The sequence below is a fragment of the Asparagus officinalis genome, chromosome 10 (assembly GCF_001876935.1).
Source record: "Asparagus officinalis chromosome 10, Aspof.V1, whole genome shotgun sequence".
Lineage (NCBI taxonomy): Eukaryota > Viridiplantae > Streptophyta > Magnoliopsida > Asparagales > Asparagaceae > Asparagus > Asparagus officinalis.
Genome location: NC_033803.1, coordinates 59,046,005 through 59,063,852, shown reverse-complemented (window position 1 = coordinate 59,063,852; position 17,848 = coordinate 59,046,005). Strand labels below are relative to the sequence as shown.

Genomic DNA, 17,848 nt, shown 5'->3' with positions numbered 1-17,848 from the left:
GATGAGTATCCTAGACGGAATTCTGTCTAGAATACGCGTCTAGGAAGTTTCCGTCTAGGATGTAGTATTCTAGACGAAAATTCCATCTAGAATACATCCTAGACGGATTATTCTAGACGGAATTCAAAACCGTCTAGAATACATCCTAGACGGAATTTCCGTCTAGAATACTACATCTTAGACGGAAAAAAATTCTGTCTAGGATGGGTATCCCAGACGAAAATTTCCGTCTAGGATAAACATCCTAGACGGAATTTCCGTCTAGGATGTTTTTTAATTATTTTTTAAAATAAAACATTCTAGACGGAATTTAAGCAACCTAGACGGAATTTCCGTCTAGGATGCTATGCTACAGTATTTTTTTTTTTTGCAGAATCTACTTTGAGTGCATGTACACAATATTGAACAACAAAAAATTATATTCATATCCAACACAATCTAATTATATTCCAATATCAAATCCAATTATATTCAAATAATACATTCACCAAAATAGTAGAGAGATACATAAATTGTTTACAAACTTTTACATAAATTATTTACAATGGCTATGACACTGCAGAAGCTTCTTCAACTCCTTCCCTATACATTTACTCAAACCGTCTTCTTCTCCTTCTTCACGTTCTTCCTCATCATTCTGAGTGTAACATAAGGACACAAGCAATGCATCAATATATGTACAAACTGATCCATAAAGAAGACCCGTTATAAAAGATGGTGAGCAAAAAACGACTACTTAAACAAACACATAAATGTATCGGAGTTGATGATCTCAGATTAATAAATTTAGATTTTTACCCAGCATCACTGTAAATTCCAAGCTTTAGCCCTTTGTCAGGCACATAATCTGCAAGAGCTTTTATGCCTGAAGGGAATGTTGATGCCTTGGCAACCAAGTGACCCTGAAGTTCATAAATTAAAGCATGAGAGCAAAACCAAACTCAGGTAATATATCTTATGGCTACTAACTTTAAAGGCTACTTTGTCCTATAGTCCTATGATAAACATATAAACTATTACGGATGATCATATTTTTACCAAACATATGATTATCCCATATAGTAGTTAGAAGCCTTTTCCCTTTTTTATTTTATTTTTTCAGATGAGACACGCTATGATTGAAAATTGTGAACCCAAATACTTTCTGCAGTTTTGCGCCAAAACTACGAAAACAAAGAGTAAAGTATAAGAAAAATGATGAGTTTGGCACTAGCTCAACGGTTTCAAAAATAATCTCTGCTCAAGTGGTCAAATTCATGTTATCTGTGCACGTTGAATTTGAATAGAAATGAACGGAGATATATAAATATGTCAATTCAGGAAATTAATACAGCATTCAAATCCTAGCCTTCATGCTCACAGAATTTTTCTTATAAAAAATTATGTGGAACATGTTGATCTAAATGATGCAACGACCGCGTTTTCGACTCCACGAGTCGGACCGAAGAAAACATCAAGACAGATTTCTTGTTCATTCGCATCCCTGGTTTGACTAAAAACCAACTCCGAGTCCTCAGTTTGTTGCTTCTTGATTAGGAGACAATGAGTTGCTTGGATTGCACTGAAAGAAACAATAAAAACAAAGGAAAGACAGCTACAAAGTTGGAACCATAGCGATCTTTTTAGCAAATTGAGCGTTAAATTTTATCAATTGAGTGCTAAAGGTAGCTACAAAAAAAAGTCGGTCTAAAATGATGAGTTCTGCTATTGTCTTTTTTTTTTGAATAGTCAGATATTTTGATAGTCATCTAAAAAAAACCTACTGATCTAATTTGTATTTTATAACCAGATATTTTGAGAGTCATCTACATGACAAACAGAAAAAAGAGAGACAATGACAGCAACAAAAACAAAACTAGAAGCAGATCGATTACAGTGTTTTTAAAGGCGCGCGCCTCATTGCGCTTCATGCGCCTTACGATGCGGGGCGGTGGCAAAGCACCCCACATCTGATGCAGCAGCGCCTTTTGCGCCTCGCGTACATCCGTACTTTGTGTATGATGCATGTAGTATATTTTCTCATATAGTTTTGTTTGTTAACATTTCAATCGAGTTTTTATACTTGATATTTCATATCCCAAAAAGCAAAATAAATCCATTGGGCCTTTTTAATAACCTTCAATTGAGGACCATTACTAATCCTTTGTTTGGATATTAGTCTTGATTTAACATTTGATTTGAAAATTTATGAAATTTGCTACTATGTTGGGTGTTAGCATTATAAATTAAGGCAATATATTATGATTTTGTAGTAAGATATTATTTATCATAATATTTTTTATGTAAATTCTAAAAACATGTTCTTTCGCGCTTGATTACATATATTGAAATATTATGTGTGCGGTGTGCGCCTTGCATCACTCGGGCGCGCGCATCGCGTTGCGCCTTGCGCATGTGCGCGTAAAGATGCTTTGCGCCCCGTATTGCGCCTCGCGCATTAACAACACTGATCGATTAACAATCAAGAATCCAACCAAACCCTTATATTAAATGTCAGTAGGATGCTAAGTTACCAAATCTGAAGACAAGTCTGCTGAATATAAGCTACCAAGAAGAAGAAGAAGAAGAAGAAGAAGAAGAAGAACACTTATCATGCTCCGCGTTCAACATTAGCAGGGAGAGAAAATGGTTGATTTCAAAACTATCTTGAACTCTCAGGATGTTGAAAACAATACATCCATAATTCTCCTTTAGATGAACTACTGCTGCGCATTTACTAATTTCTATGACTAAATTAGAGAGAAACAAGAAAAGCAAGAAGCTGACAACATTATGAAAATTAATTGATCACTAAAATTTATGTGAAACTACTTTGTATATGATTCGTAAGTTCGTAACATGTAACAAGTTTCATTTCCCCTGATGGAATAAAACCTGTAATAATCTCTATTCCATGGTTGACAACATGGGGGGGAAATGAAAAACTGTATGCGCGCGCGCACGCACTCAAAATTAAAACAAGTTACACACAAGTGAGCCCACTCATTTAAATAACTATGCACATATCGAGCTAATATTATCCATTTCCAACTCAATTTCAACCGGCACTGATCAGTTTTGCAGCAAATGCACGAAATCACATCTCAAGCTATAGGAAGGTTAGGTTAATGTTTTTCGTATCCATGATTTATGCACACACAATAAACTCATATGCAGATCAGATCACACTTAGAAGTTGCTCTAGTGCGTATATGTTAATAATTCATAAGCTCTTATAGAAACCCTACTCCAAGTTGGGAAACAAAATAAATCCTGCTAATTAGCAGCATGCTCTAGTGAATGTATCCAGTTGGCAAAATGAACTGAGCCTACCAGTCTTTTTTTTTTTTGTTCAGCCCAGCAGTCATCTGATCAAGAGATCAGGTAGGGCTTAACTAGGATTCCAGTTCTAACAACTAAGCACCAAATCCTATCTAGTTGCAGCTCTATCTACAAATATAATATGCTGAAACTAAAAAAAACTACCAGTAAATTGAATAATCACTTCACCAATCAAGTCAAAATCTAACAGGCCATATGCAGAATATGTGGAACAAGACCAATTTGGTCGCAAGGATCTGTAACAGGAAACAAAAGCATAATTGATCCTTCATATCTCAAAAGATGTGAAACAAATTTGGATAGCTTATCTAATAAAGCCAAGCACATCAGTACTTGACAGGGCCAAACAATATTCCACAGCTACGAAAATTTATAAACTAAAAAAAAAAGAAAAAGAAATACATAGCAATGTAAAAATAATGCCTTGTAGAATGAAGTTTCAAGCTTTGTCCATGTAATTATCATTTTAATCCGGCTCATTTAAATTTCATACACCTTTGAATCAATCCCAATCTCCAGACAAAGAATTTCAAGAAAATACCTCTGGAATAAATCTAACCCTAATTAATCGAGGAGAAACCCTAACCTCTTGCAGATCCAATAAGCCCCGCATCAATCAACCTCGTCATGGGAAAATCCACGTCAATCTTCGACTCTTCAGATCGATCGCCATGGATCATCGGATTCTTCGACGCGAAGAACGAGCAAGAGGATGCAGGACCCGATCTCCATGACAGAGACGAAAGCCTTCGATTTTGGGATGAAATTTTCCATTTTGGGCGGAAAGGAGGGCGGCTGGAGGTTTTGACGGGTTTAATTTTTTTTAAATGAAATTTTCCATTTTGGACGGAAAGGAGGGCGGCTGGAGGTTTTGACGGGTTTAATTTTTTTTAAAAAATAACCAGTAGGTATTCTAGACGTAATTTTCCGTCAACGCTGTATCCTAGATAAAAATTTTCGTCTAGAATATCTGGTTATTTAAAAAAAAATAAAAAATAAAGGAACCGTTTAAAATACTATTCTAGACGGAATTTTCCGTCTAGAATGTTTTATTCTACACGGAAATATTCTGTCTAGTTTATTATCATTCTAGACGGAAAAATTTCCGTTTAGAATATATGTTTTTCTACTAGTGTTAGTTACAATTACCTCGGTTGCATACAACTGCGAGTTACATTGCAACTGCACTTGCAAGCAACCAAACACACTCTAAGAGCAAGTGCACCAAGCTCCCACCGTCGCTCTCAAGGCCTACGTGGCGGTGGGAGCTCGTGAACCCCCTCCAACAAACTCCCAGTAAGCTCCCAAGGGGCTCATTAGGCTGATGTGGCCAGTGGGGCCCACCGGAGCTCTTGGGAGCTCCCAAGCGCTCCACAAATTTGTGGAGCGCTTAGGAGCTCCCAAGCATTAAATTTTTTTTTTTACAAAAACCCCCCTACTTTTAAACCCAAAACCCAAGTTGAAAATAGTTGTTAAATGGAAGAAGGTTTTTTTGATATTGTTACAAAACTAAAATAGAAGAGGGTTTTTTTGATATTGTGGAGCTCCTAACTAAGAGTTTGTTGGAGATAAACATTAGTTAGAGGGTGATGTGGCATTGGAAATGGTGGGCCATGTCTTGAGAGCTCTTGGAAGCTTGCTGATTAGGACTCCCAATCTCCACGAGTCGGACCGAAGAAAACATCATTTTTAATCCGGCTGTTTGGTTGTATGTTTTTATCATGTAAAAGGATGGAAAGTGTAAAAAAGTGGGTCTTAACGTTAGCTTTCATCACTTTACATTGTTTGTTTAAATTCTCTTTTACATGAAAAGCTTACACCTTTTGATGAGGTGTCACCGAAAGAAAAATCACCAAAATTAGGAGTGATTTTGTTGGAAAGCTTACACAATGTCATAAATGTGTCCAAAATAATAATAAAAAAGTCAAAACCTTGTAGAAAGTGGTGAGGTGGATAACCACTTTCCATTTTGTGTCATAAATACTCTAGTTTACATTATACTATCCAAACAATGTAATACTATTATTTTAGGATTCACAAATATTCCTAACCAAACAATGTAAACACTTACTATCCAAACAATGTAATACTATTATTTTAGGATTCACAAATATTCCTAACCAAACAATGTAAACACTCGAATGGAAAGTGGTGAGGTGGATAACTACTTTCTATTTTGTGTCATAAATACTCTAGTTTTCTAAAGGCATCCAAACAGCCCCTAAGAGGTTCCTGATGAGAAAAAAAAAAAAAAATCTGATGGCGCAAATGACCTGGTTCCGAGTGGCGCGAACATGATCGCAATGGGTGAAAAGGTGAGCCCAAGTGTCAAGTTGTAATTTTTTTTTTCATTTTTCCAAAACGCCGCACTTCACCTCGTGTCGAGTTGCCATTTTTGTTTTGGGGGGTAAAAACGGCTTCTAATCCTTTCTCCCAATTCTGAATTCGGATCTCATCGCTCTGGCGCTGCCGGATTCTCATCGGCCTTGAGCAATCCCCATTTTTAAGGTAGGTATTTTCTCAAAATCTAGGGTTTCAATAACTTCATTCTCGCAGTGATCGCTCGAAATTTCTAGGGTTTCAACAACTTCATTCGCAGAAACTAGGGTTTCCTGAACGTCCATGGAGAAGGACGTGTTATCCCCTTCTTCTTCAAATATATTCAGCCATGACATCAGCGGGATGTCAGATTTCCCCCTTCGAAACCCCGGCCACCGCCGGGCCCAGTCGGAGATCCCCAGCCTCCCTGTTGACCTCAATTTGGATGGTGATCTCGGCATTGTGGGGCCCGCCGACGAGATGGAAGATGATTTCTTGGCAATGTACTTGGATATGGATAAGCTTGGGGGTGAAAGCTCGGAGGCTGCGGTGGTTGGCGCTGGCAATGGTGGTGCTTATTCTTCTTCTTCTTCTTCTGATTTGAGGAATGAGAACCCAAGGGTTAGGCACCAGCATAGTCAGTCGATGGATGGGTCGACGGAGTTTCTTGGGGCGAATTCGGAAGGGCCAACCTCTTTGGCAGAGGCAAAGAAAGCTATGTCCGCAGCGAAGCTTGCAGAACTCGCGCTTGTGGATCCAAAAAAGGCCAAGAGGTTGGTTTGGTATATTGGCTTTCTATTATTTCATGTTGATAATTTATGCCATTTTGATTGATTGATGTGTAGTGGGTAGTTTGTGATTGTAAATCTTAAGTTGGGAATGCGGTTGATGGAAGTATTATCAGGGTTTTTTTTGGAGAAATGCATGTATATTTGTCGAGATTAAGTGTTAATAATGTGAATCACTAGATTCTCAAGCATCAAGGGTATTTCCTCATTCTGCTAGGCTTGACTATCATTATTCTTAATTTGGCCTTCTTTTGAGGGGAGATATTGAAATTTTCTCAAACTACGAAAATATGTGAAATTGTAGCTGTTGCAGTTGTCCCTTTGTTTGGGGGCTGTTTGATTGTAAGTTTTTACTATGTAAAAGGATGGAAAGTGTAAAAAAGTGGGTCCCAATGTCAGCTTTCCTCCTTTTCAATTGTTTGTTTGTAGTTGTGAAAATAGTGTAAAGTGATTTACTATGCTGATGTGGCATGGATTCACAAATCCCTTCAAAATAGTCTGATTTTGAAGGAAAGCTGACATATGTGTCAGAAGTGAGGGGGCTAGGCCAATGGAATTATTTGAGTATGGACCACATAATAACCACATTTTATACTTTCCAAACAAGCAATTAAAGTTATATTTTGCAAACCAAACAAGCAATTTATGATTCCAATGGAATAAAAAACAAACAAAGAAAAGTTGCTCAGTGAAATTGATGAGGTGGACAACAACTTTCCAAGTTGTGTCATAAATACACAACTTTACCAACAACAACCAAACAGCCCCTTGTGGCAACAAATTTACACCATGAAGACATTAAGAAGCATTCATTAGCTTTATCGAGAAATTTAAATAGAAGTTCCAGCACATTCTTTGTTCAAACAAAATTGTATGATTTAGTTGAAGACATTGCCTTTAACTTAGTATTTCATGAGCCTATGTACTCGGTCTTGTTGAACGGTTGGCAATGCAGCGACAAATTGGTGTGCACACCTCCTTACGGGAATATTTATACAAGTGATGAACATGGCTGTCACTTTTGATGCAATTTCACGCTATGATGAGACCAGGACTATGTTTTGTTGGCATGTCTATGAACAATGGGACTATTGTTAGCTTGACTGGATGAACGTCTATTGATACATGGAAAACCAAATGGCTCATTGGCAACCTCACTATATTCTTGCACAGAACTGAATCTTTGCTTTTGTTGTGTATCATCTGAAGCCCATAAACTAATTACAACCTCAAAAAATTTTATCTAGTTAATCAAGGTGCACAAAGCGTGTTTTAACTTTAGCCATAGGATTGTCGCAAATTTCCATGAAACAGAGCAGAACAAAACATTCATGCCAGAGAACCTTGGGCATGTCGGTTGAATCATTGTGATGAAAAATCTATACTACATATAAAGGAGGACTAGGGTGTTAAAACTTTTGAGTGCCCTTTTTACCCCTCTAAAATATAATAATTCTAACTTAAATTAATTTACTAATTCTCAACTTTACATTTGGCAAAAATTATGTAGCTTTGGCCTTTGGACTTCCTCTCTTCTCAATTCGTAACTCTCTCCTGTTATCATTAACTGTGCCCTTTCAACTACCTCCACTCAATTATATCTCCTTGTAATTAGTACTGTTTTTAATTAATCTTTTCAGTTCTCCATGAATAGCATCCTTGGATATATCCTAAAACCTAATTTCTTTGTCCCAAACCCATAAGCAGTTCAGCACTTCGTCTTCCACCACCTACAAACTCTGCCTCTCGCCTTTTATAGCTGATCTGTTCTGGCAACCTTTACGTTGGCCCCCACATCCCCTCTTCTTCTCCCTCTCCCCCTTCGATGGCAGCCATCTACCCTTCACAACCCTCACACTTAGTTTGTGCCACTTTCGATACATCCCCTTAGACGCCACATGTTCGACGAAATTCTCTGTTGAGAACTCCAAATGACACTGTGACTTTCAACATCCCTCAGACTTTGTTTGTGCTACTTTCGATACATCCTCTTAGACGCCACATGTTCGACGAAATTCTCTGTTGAGAACTCCACATGACACTGTGACCTTCAACATTCTCCCCCCAATCCCTTCTCCTGCTTGACGGAGTACTCTGCTGAAACAACATTGTCAATGTCTTCATCTACACCATTATCTCTCAGTATGTCTTCAAATTGAATGGACTACCCAATGCCGAGAGGCTTATTTGAACTATGTTTTTAGAGATTGTTTTTCCCTTCTTTTGTAGTATTTATAGCAAAATTTTCAATGTGTATAGACTTTTTTACTAGCAACTATAAATATTTTAAAGCACATTCCAGATAGCTGGCTATAATCAATATTTCTATAGGAAAAACAACAGTCTTTAGGAAAAACTAAAGTGCGATGTCTAGGAAACTTTCTTTGTTGTTGTGTATTTGGTTACCAAGATTAAACCAATTTAAATGTTTGCTCTTGTAATATCCTTTCTTTCAATTGCTTGATGCTTATTCAACATCTTTCCTATCAATGACAATCTTTATATTATTATATTCATGAATAGAAGTTAGGATATTGGTGACAGAACTTAAACATAAGCTAATATGATAAATTATGTTTGGAAAAGCATGTCCCTTGCTCTTAAGAACCTCATTCAGCCAAACAATAATTATCTTATCCATGTTTTATAAGCCTCTAATCAGTAAACTTGCTCATCACAAATTTGCATTTGTTCTTCCTGATATATGTAAAGACTATGGTGTGCTATAGTATCTAGAAAGTGTAACTTATTACATATTTGTTTATTCGAATAAGTTGATTCAAATAGTAACTTTCTACTTGATTTTAAGCTATATAAAGTTTTGAACTTGAGAATTGCAGAACGTGCACTTTAGAATTGGAAGAGCTGTCTTAATTTAGTTCAAATTCTAGTATTATATATGGACAAAACACCGGAATAATCTAATAGAAATGAATTTTTACCTTCATTATTAAATTTAAAATTCTCCACTAATTTTCCTTGTCCTCCCTATTGCTTTAGATAGTTAAATAAATTGTGGTATATACAAGCATGGGACCTTGGCCTTTTATTTATATGTGTTTAAGTTACACAAATAGAAATAAAAAAATTACACAAATAGAGGCTAAAATTGAAGGGTTGAAGAGATTATCTTGATTTTCTATTAATTTTCTATTAATTTTCTCTTTGTTAATTGTCGATGTTACTTGGATTTGATGTTAAGAGAGGGAAAATGGTTTACCAATAGTTTGAGGAAAGAAAGAAGCTTTATTGAAGGGTACTTTAGAGAAAATGGTAGAAATTGAATGGATTATAACAGATTTTATAATAGCAGACACTATTATAAATAGCGGTAAATACTCGCAATAGCAGCGCTAATAGCGTTAGCGGTCCCTTCCCGCGACGCTATCGCCCGTTACGCTATCGCGCAATAGCGGTGACATATTATAGAATATGTCTGTTCGCAAAAACGGCTAATAGTGTGTCATAACGGTAAATAGTGAGCGATTGCATTCGAAATTTGCTTTTTGACTGCTATTTAAAAGCGGTTTGAGGTTTATTTTTTTAAAATTAAACTTAACCATTGGCTATTGTATTTCATCGTCTCATGTGATTTTCAGCATACTCCCGTCACTTCTCATAGCCTCTGGCACCTACCTTGATACTTCCTCTCACCTCCTTCACCGTAATCTCCTCTTAGGGCAGTCCTGTCACCGTTTAGCTATTCTTCTCGAAGACGATAACTTTTTGACTCCTCCAGTCATCTTCGGTATTATGTGATGGTTACATATCTATTTCATGTTTAGGATCTCTTTAAATCATCCAATATGTACTTTTAGATTTCTTAGATTTTTCTTTAATTTTTTTTAGTATTTATACATATCTAAATTAGACCGCTATTTAACTTTACGCTTTTTATCGTTATTTTACCGCAATAGTCCGAAATAGCCTTAGTGATGCCTCACCACTACGCGACGCTATTCGCTATCGATAACATTGATAGCAGGTGTGTTGTAATGAAAAAAAATAACATTAGAGGTTCTACAATAAATGAGGTTTCATAATAACCATATAAAAAATACACTTATCAACATTTTAAAAGGAACTCCTCCAATAAATGAGAAGAGATCCTATACACCACTACACATAATGGCTATAGTTATTTATGTGGATCGATATATTGATTCGTCCGATAGGCCTCATAGCTAAGGGATGTTTTTATATAATTTATGTAATTAATATAATTTATAGGGTCTAGAAAATAAGAAGAGCTTATTGGTGAGTCATAGGCATTTTCTACAATCAAGGATGTAGAGCATTTTATGACCCAAGTTATAGGGATTCTCTACAATTGAGGATGTAGAGAATTTGAATCCCAGCGGATCTCAAACCAATATAATGCAATAAAGATGAGGATTTCAAGGGCATAGCATTGAAATGAAAGAGTATGATAAACATGAAAAATATACGAACAATAGAAAATAACATGAAAGATAAAAGATTAAAATAGAAAGTGATGAGTGATAAATTATTTAAAGTATGTCTAAGATAATTAACGATGTTCTCTTTGATAGCACATTATATTTTTTTGGACTTATTTGGTGAATAACAATCTCTCATCACATATTAGAAACTTATGCATTTGAGAACTTATTTAGCGAATTGCTTCTTGAAATTGAAGTTACATTGCAGCTTCTACTCTATGTGAAGAATGTGTTTCATAAACAGTCACAAGATTGCATGTGGAATATTACTTGGCTTTCAAATGTTCCAACTCATGTGGTTTCTTAGCATGCTCACGTGCAAAACATGTGTTGCATACTAGTATCTTAAAATGTGTTCTATGCATATTGTTGAAATCTATAGTTTGGGCGTATTATCTTTTTGGTGTGGGTATGTTTCATGATGTGGCACCCAAAGGAAATTTTGAACATCTTCTTAAGCCCGTTAAGGTTAATTGGTGTGTATGAATTCTACAAAGGCAAAGTCCCTCTCCTTCACAGGGAAGATTAGGCCTTTGAAATTCATGGAGCACGTTTGTAGTCTTGCAGACTTAAATTTATCAACCAACTTGTCATCCGTGGTAGATATCTGATTTAAAAATTAAAAAACAACTACTTCGTCTACTCATCTACTGTTTCAACATATTTTGAAGTTTGGTAAAATTGATAACTAGGTATATGAATGCTGAATTCAGAATTATTAGTTTTAACGCTGCAACTTTGATTTTGCTATTTACCAATTTGGTAGGAACATTCATGGAAATCTGTCAATCTCGGTGAAATTATCCATGTCAATGTACTTGAAAGTGCTTTCACTTTTATTTTCTATTAAATTTCAATGTGGTTTAGTCGTTGTAATAAGAACCATAAGCAGCATTTCATTAACTTGGGCTGTGCGGATAACCTCTGTCAGAATTGTTGAATTAACTTATTATTTGTGTTGGTTTTATAAATTCTGTTTTCATGTGTTCTGCTGCTTTACTCCTTTTTTGTAAATTTAATGTGTTGACAAGTAAACTGGTGTCTTGTGGTAGAATTTGGGCAAACAGGCAGTCGGCTACAAGGTCAAAAGAAAGGAAGATGCGATACATTGCAGAGCTCGAGCGGAAGTTGCGAACACTGCAAATCGAAGCAACGACTTTTTCGGCTCAGTTGTCAATGTTACAGGTGTATATCTCTTCTGTCTGGTATTCAATAAACTAACTAGCCTTCTTAAAATTAATCTTAGTTTGTACAGATTACATGAATGCCTTTCGTGTAACTACATTTTCCGTTGCTTTAATTCTGAAACTAAGGTCTCTTGTTGCTAAAAACTTCACAGAAGCAGAAGGAGATATTGAAAATAATTGTCTTTGCATTCTACAGAAGATGGAGCTTTTATTTGGTTCCTAGGGAAACCATGAAGTCAAGCCATCTTCATTGGAGAACAAGAAAGCTTGATAATAAAAATAAAATAAACAATGGAAAACATGCAGTATTTTCCTACCCGTCGTTCTACTAGTGAGGGATACTAGGGGTTCTTACTTCAGAGAAGGGAATTCCTGGTAACCATCTTATATCACATAATCTGGTTGATTTACGGATGCAGAAAAATATCCATGTCCGTATCCGTATTTGTATCTGTTAGGAGACAGGTATGATTACTAAAATCAATATCTGATAGGATATGTTTACAGATACAGATATGTAATGAAATATCTGGATCTGTATTGCTCATAAAGTTGCAATAGTTTTAATCCTTTAGAATTTAGATTACTAAATTTGAGGTTAATTTTGATGATCAAGAGATCTAATCTTAGATTTTCAGATATAACGAACATATTAACAAACTCAATTGTACCATATGAACTATATTTTTTCAATATTATCTAGTTTTTTCTCATGTCCGTTCATGTGCGCATGTATATCCATGTATATATCCTCTTGTATATCCGTATTGATATCCGATATTAGCAGATACGGATATTAATTTTCCTCACAAAGGCATATATGTATTTGTATCTGTGATTGGTAAGCGGGTACGAATAAAGTACGTATCATATCCGAGCCGTATCCGAACCGTTTGCACCCCTGGGCAGATTGGTACAGATCTTCATCCATCTTAATGTAGAGTTCTTTTTCTTTTCCGTTTAATAATATTTTGATTTGCTTCACCATCCACATTGTTTGAGAATACTGGTTTTTAAGCATAAGCCTGATGTATTGTATTGTTCACAAGTCAGTAGTCTATAGTTGAATTTTCTGCTTTCTGAGCTTTCATATGTTAATACTTAGAACAATTAGGTTATTTGTACACATTGACCAAGAATTGTGTTGCAAACGACAGAGAGATACTACTGCTCTGACTGCTGAAAATAACGAGTTGAAGTTGAGGTTGCAAACAGTGGAGCAGCAAGTTCACCTGCAGGATGGTGAGATCTAGATGATATTGTGCTTCTTATTTCGCTGTTATGACATTTACTTCTTTCATTCATCAATGATTCAATTCCATGATACTGTAATCTTCAAGGATATAATGTTTCTTGCACATATTTCTACATAGGAGTTTTTGCATATACTCCTCAAATCTTCCTAATTTGCAATAACCCCCAAATCTTGATATTTGTGAAATTACCCCTCAATTCTCTCACATTGATTTTTTCCCCTTCCCCTGTCACTTAACAATTGACTTTTTTAACGGGAAATTGTTGCAAACCTATAGAAATTTTTTGGAAATTTCGACATTGTTTTGTTCAAAAAACCAACATTCTTAAGTTGGAGCGGGGTAATTTTGCAAATACCAAAATCTGAGGGGTAATTTTGCAAATATTGAAGATTTGAGGGGTACATATGCAAAAATCATACTTCACTGATGGCTTGACATATTATTCCTAAAAAATTAATTTGCAAAAAACAACTGCAGCAACCCTTCTGCTAACGGATCTTATCAGAGAAGTATATATAGGTTTAGCTGGATTTGGTAATCTACTTTCGGTCTGGGTAGGATTGCTGAAACTAGACAAACTTTTATATTTAGCAATAGTTTTTAGCAAGTCAGATTCCTGGTTAATCTTGGTCAGCGTCAGGGGCGGAGCCACCTAGTAGTGGTCCCACAGGACACCGCGGCATTGCATGTTTTATACATACTAGTATGGTGCACGTGCGTTGCACGTGTACTCATTTTCATATATATAGTTTTACTTTTTGAAAATTGCATGTATACAATACTTGTTGCGTGTGCATTGCATGTATACATACTTCTTTTACTTTTTTAACGTTTCTATGGCTTGAAAATGATGAAGAGACTTAAAATATACATTTTGGAATATAGTGTAGTCATTACTTTTCCATATTTGATGAAGTAATCGGGAATATGTTGTAATTATACTAAAGATATAAAAAATCATATATTATAAAGATATATCAAACAATTAAATAATAAAATTGATATTATATATGTTGGATATAATTTTATTTACTAATTGTAAATTAAATTTTTTGTTTAAAATTAGCAACTAATTTACCTTTAATTTTAAAACTCCAGATACTTGGAATAATTGATGGGAAAGTCAATTGTTCAAAATTAACATATGGTGCTAAGAATTAAAGAATATTGTACAAACGTAAATATCAAAATAAAATTATTTAGTTATTTGAGCTCAAAAAATTAAAGAATAAATTAATATTTACTTCATTTGACATTAAAATAATGATTTTACTCAATGCCTGATAAGCTCGAAATTACATTAAAAACTTTTATAAATTGCACGTGCATTATAGAACATCTACAAATTGAAGTTCGATCCTCCAAAATAGATAAAATTTCTCTTAAGTAAAAAACTAAAACTCCTCTCAGGTTATCTAGAGGAAGCTTGAAAAGCAAACGATTCTTCTTGCTCCTCAATGATAACACTTGCTTCGGGATTAGAAATAAATATTTCAATCACTATTTTTCAAAATAATACAAAATAAATCCAATAACTCAAGAATTACCATGATTTGAGAATCTCCACCTGTCGTGTCGCCATAGTTCACAGGGGCCTAAGACACGGACTCATGTGACAGATGATCGCCTGCAATGGTAGTCCGGCGATAGCGAGAAAAGGTAAATGAGAAAGATATATTTGGGAAATTAATGATGGATTTTTATTTCTATTAAATTGATCAGAAAACGTTTGATGGGATCAATAAAATTTAAGTACCATTAATGGAAGAATTATAAAACCATAATTTAATTACATTTTACACAACTAACATCCCTTATAACAAACATCTGACATCTTTAATAATATTGCATAAATACACTATATAGACGTTTTTATTCAAAAAGAATAAGAACAACATTTAATTTTGTGAAGCAAACCTTCAAATGGTATCTTCTTTCTATGATATTCCTTCATCTGCACCAAATGGAAGAAGAAAATTAGTATGAGAAAATGCTAATAACTGGAAGAGAGAAAGAGGATGAGATAAGACTTTATATTTACTTTATGAACTGAATGATGTCTTGGGTTCTTGAGATTTAAGTACGTCTATGTGCACCAAACCAAAGAAGAAGAAACACAGTAAACATTTGAAAAGACTAATAATTTGAAGAGAGAAAGGAAGTGGCATAATATTGTATATATATAATTCTAAAAATTTACCATAATATCATAATCTCTTCGACCCTAGGTGTCGGTAGAGTTCACAGTGGAGGTCTCAGAGTCGGACACCATCTTCAACAATCTCAACGAGCGAGAGGCAACAATGAAGGTCCGACGATGGTGAGAAAGATTCACACATATATATGGTGATGATGAAATTTTTATTTATAGTATAATGATAGGAAAAGAGGAGAATTTTAAAAGTTTTGATTGGATTAATGTCATTTAAGTGGGTTTGATGGAGTTATAAAACCATAAGTTAATTTAATTTTAATTCAACATGCAATAATGGAAATATAACTCTTGTGTCTAACAACGGTTAGGGTATTCACTGTGAATGAAATCTCTAATAAATACTATGACTTTCCTTCTTAATGGACTAAATATTTGAGCCGGTGCTAGTGCTGCATTATAATAATAGTAAAGGAGGTTATGTGATGGGAATGTTTTGAGGTTTTAGTTGGATGTCATTAAATAGATATACTGGTACAATTAAAAGAGGAGAATTTCAAAAGTTTTGATTGGATTAATGTCATTTAAGTGGGTTTGATGGAGTTATAAAACCTTAAGTTAATTTAATTTTAATTTAACATGCAATAATGGAAATGTAACTCTTGTGTCTAACAACGGTTAGGGTATTCACTGTGAATGAAATCTCTAATGAATACTATGACTTTCCTTCTTAATGGACTAAATATTTGAGCCGGTGCTAGTGTTGCATTATAATAATAGTAAAGGAGGTTATGTGATGGGAATGTTTTGAGGTTTTAGTTAGATGTCATTAAATAGATATAATGGTACAATTAAAAGGCTATCTCTTCATGTACGCTATGTAATTAAGCATGAAGTATTATGTATATGATTTCATGTATGTATGTATGAGGGTGTATTTATTACAATGTTTTGAGGTTTTAGTTAGATGTCATTAAATTGAGGGTTATGAAAGGGATTTGAATGAGTATGATTTATGATGTATGTATGTGTTATGTATATGCATGCATGTGTTTTATGTATGCATGTATACATTTTAGAGGGTATTTTCGGAAGAAATGTTTTAACATACCAACACACTTTTATAATAGTATTAGATATTAGATTTTTACTTGCTTGTATTTACTACTTAGGACAACACTAAAATTAGGTTAGGACACCATTAAAAGAGACAAATTTGTAAAATTGTTTATGTAAATCCACATATAATCATGATAAATTTTATGGCGACACAACTGGGACAAAATCTTGGCTTTGCCACTGGTCAGCGCTTCACTCTAGTTGGGTTAAAGTTACTGAAACAGATGCCTTGTTTTTTCTCTTTTATTCATTTGTTTACAGTATTGAAATATCTGGGGAACTTTCAATGTATTTTTATTCATTGAAACATCTATGTAGGATCTAATGCGTTGTATTTCACATTTTATAGATTTTTTACATCAATTGCTTTAGAACCTTATATATTACTCGGTTGAGGCAATCCTGATATGTTACTCGGTTGCTACTGTAGCCCTAAACAATGCACTCCGGGAGGAGGTTCAGCGATTGAAAATGGCAACTGGGCAGATGATGCCAAATGGTCCAATGATGAACTTTGGACAACCATCTTTCGGGGGAAATCAACAATTTTACCATCAGAATCAGAACAAAACCATGCAGCCACTTCCGGCAACTCACCAGCAGCAATTGCAAATTCGTCAACCTCAGTATCAGCATCAACAGCAGCAGCAGCCACCAGGTGATTTCAGATTGAGGGCAACACTGTCTCAGCACGGCCAAAGGGAGAGTATAGCTGGTAGCGGCAATGCTAATGGAGTAATACGTTAGAGATGGACTAGCTTTCGCTTTTGTTGTTATTTATTGATATATAATTTATGTTGGGTGTTTATGTAGTTTGGGTGAGATGATAACTTGTGTGAGCCCAACGGCTGCATTTTTGTGATCATATTGCAGCTGATACTTTTGTTTGTAAGTTTGTTTTATTATTTGGAAATGCTGGTGATTTTGTGAATGACTGATGGTCCTTTTTTTTGGGTGATGTTTAGATTGTGTAGCTTTAAAATACGATCTCACGTATTGTGCATTTGATTAGATCGTTACTACTTGTTTGGTTGCAGAGAGAACTTTTTGAACGGTTTGCCTATATTGAGGATGCAATTCATTTCAAACATAACTATTGTCATACTTAATGTGAATTGCGCTCATTTCCATTTTCTACTCCAAGTAAATCATAACTGTCTGATTGATTTTTGGCTAAATATCAGAAAACCTGCCTTAACTTTGAACGATTATCAGATAACCCCACATAACTTTCAAAAAACCA

At 35.0% G+C, this 17,848-nt stretch overlaps 1 protein-coding gene and 1 long non-coding RNA gene across 4 annotated transcripts; one reads left to right on the top strand and one right to left on the bottom strand.

The window, feature by feature from the left end:
- LOC109826357 lies at positions 358-4,149 on the bottom strand. Its single transcript, XR_002243288.1, has 3 exons — positions 3,908-4,149; positions 799-902; positions 358-637 (listed from the first exon to the last, which is right to left on the bottom strand). It is a non-coding gene; the product is annotated as an uncharacterized LOC109826357 (long non-coding RNA).
- Positions 5,614-17,563, top strand: LOC109825634 (probable transcription factor PosF21). 3 transcript variants are annotated; one of them, XM_020392497.1, is made up of 5 exons: positions 5,614-5,829; positions 5,928-6,413; positions 11,944-12,076; positions 13,236-13,320; positions 17,036-17,563. In XM_020392497.1, the coding sequence occupies exons 2-5, from the start codon at positions 5,944-5,946 to the stop codon at positions 17,350-17,352; spliced, it is 1,005 nt and encodes a 334-aa protein (XP_020248086.1). In that variant the 5' UTR covers positions 5,614-5,829; positions 5,928-5,943; the 3' UTR covers positions 17,353-17,563. The 3 variants fall into 3 exon arrangements, with proteins under 3 accessions (XP_020248086.1, XP_020248085.1, XP_020248084.1); XM_020392496.1 differs by having other exon boundaries at positions 5,898-6,413; XM_020392495.1 differs by having other exon boundaries at positions 5,615-5,829; positions 5,921-6,413.

Coding starts and splice junctions, on each gene's coding strand:
- LOC109825634 (XM_020392497.1), top strand. CDS start 5,944: ATGGAGAAGGACGTGTTATCCCCTTCTTCTTCAAATATATTCAGCCAT. Junction 12,077..13,235: donor CTCAGTTGTCAATGTTACAG/GTGTATATCTCT, acceptor TGCAAACGACAG/AGAGATACTACTGCTCTGAC. Junction 13,321..17,035: donor GCAAGTTCACCTGCAGGATG/GTGAGATCTAGA, acceptor TTGCTACTGTAG/CCCTAAACAATGCACTCCGG.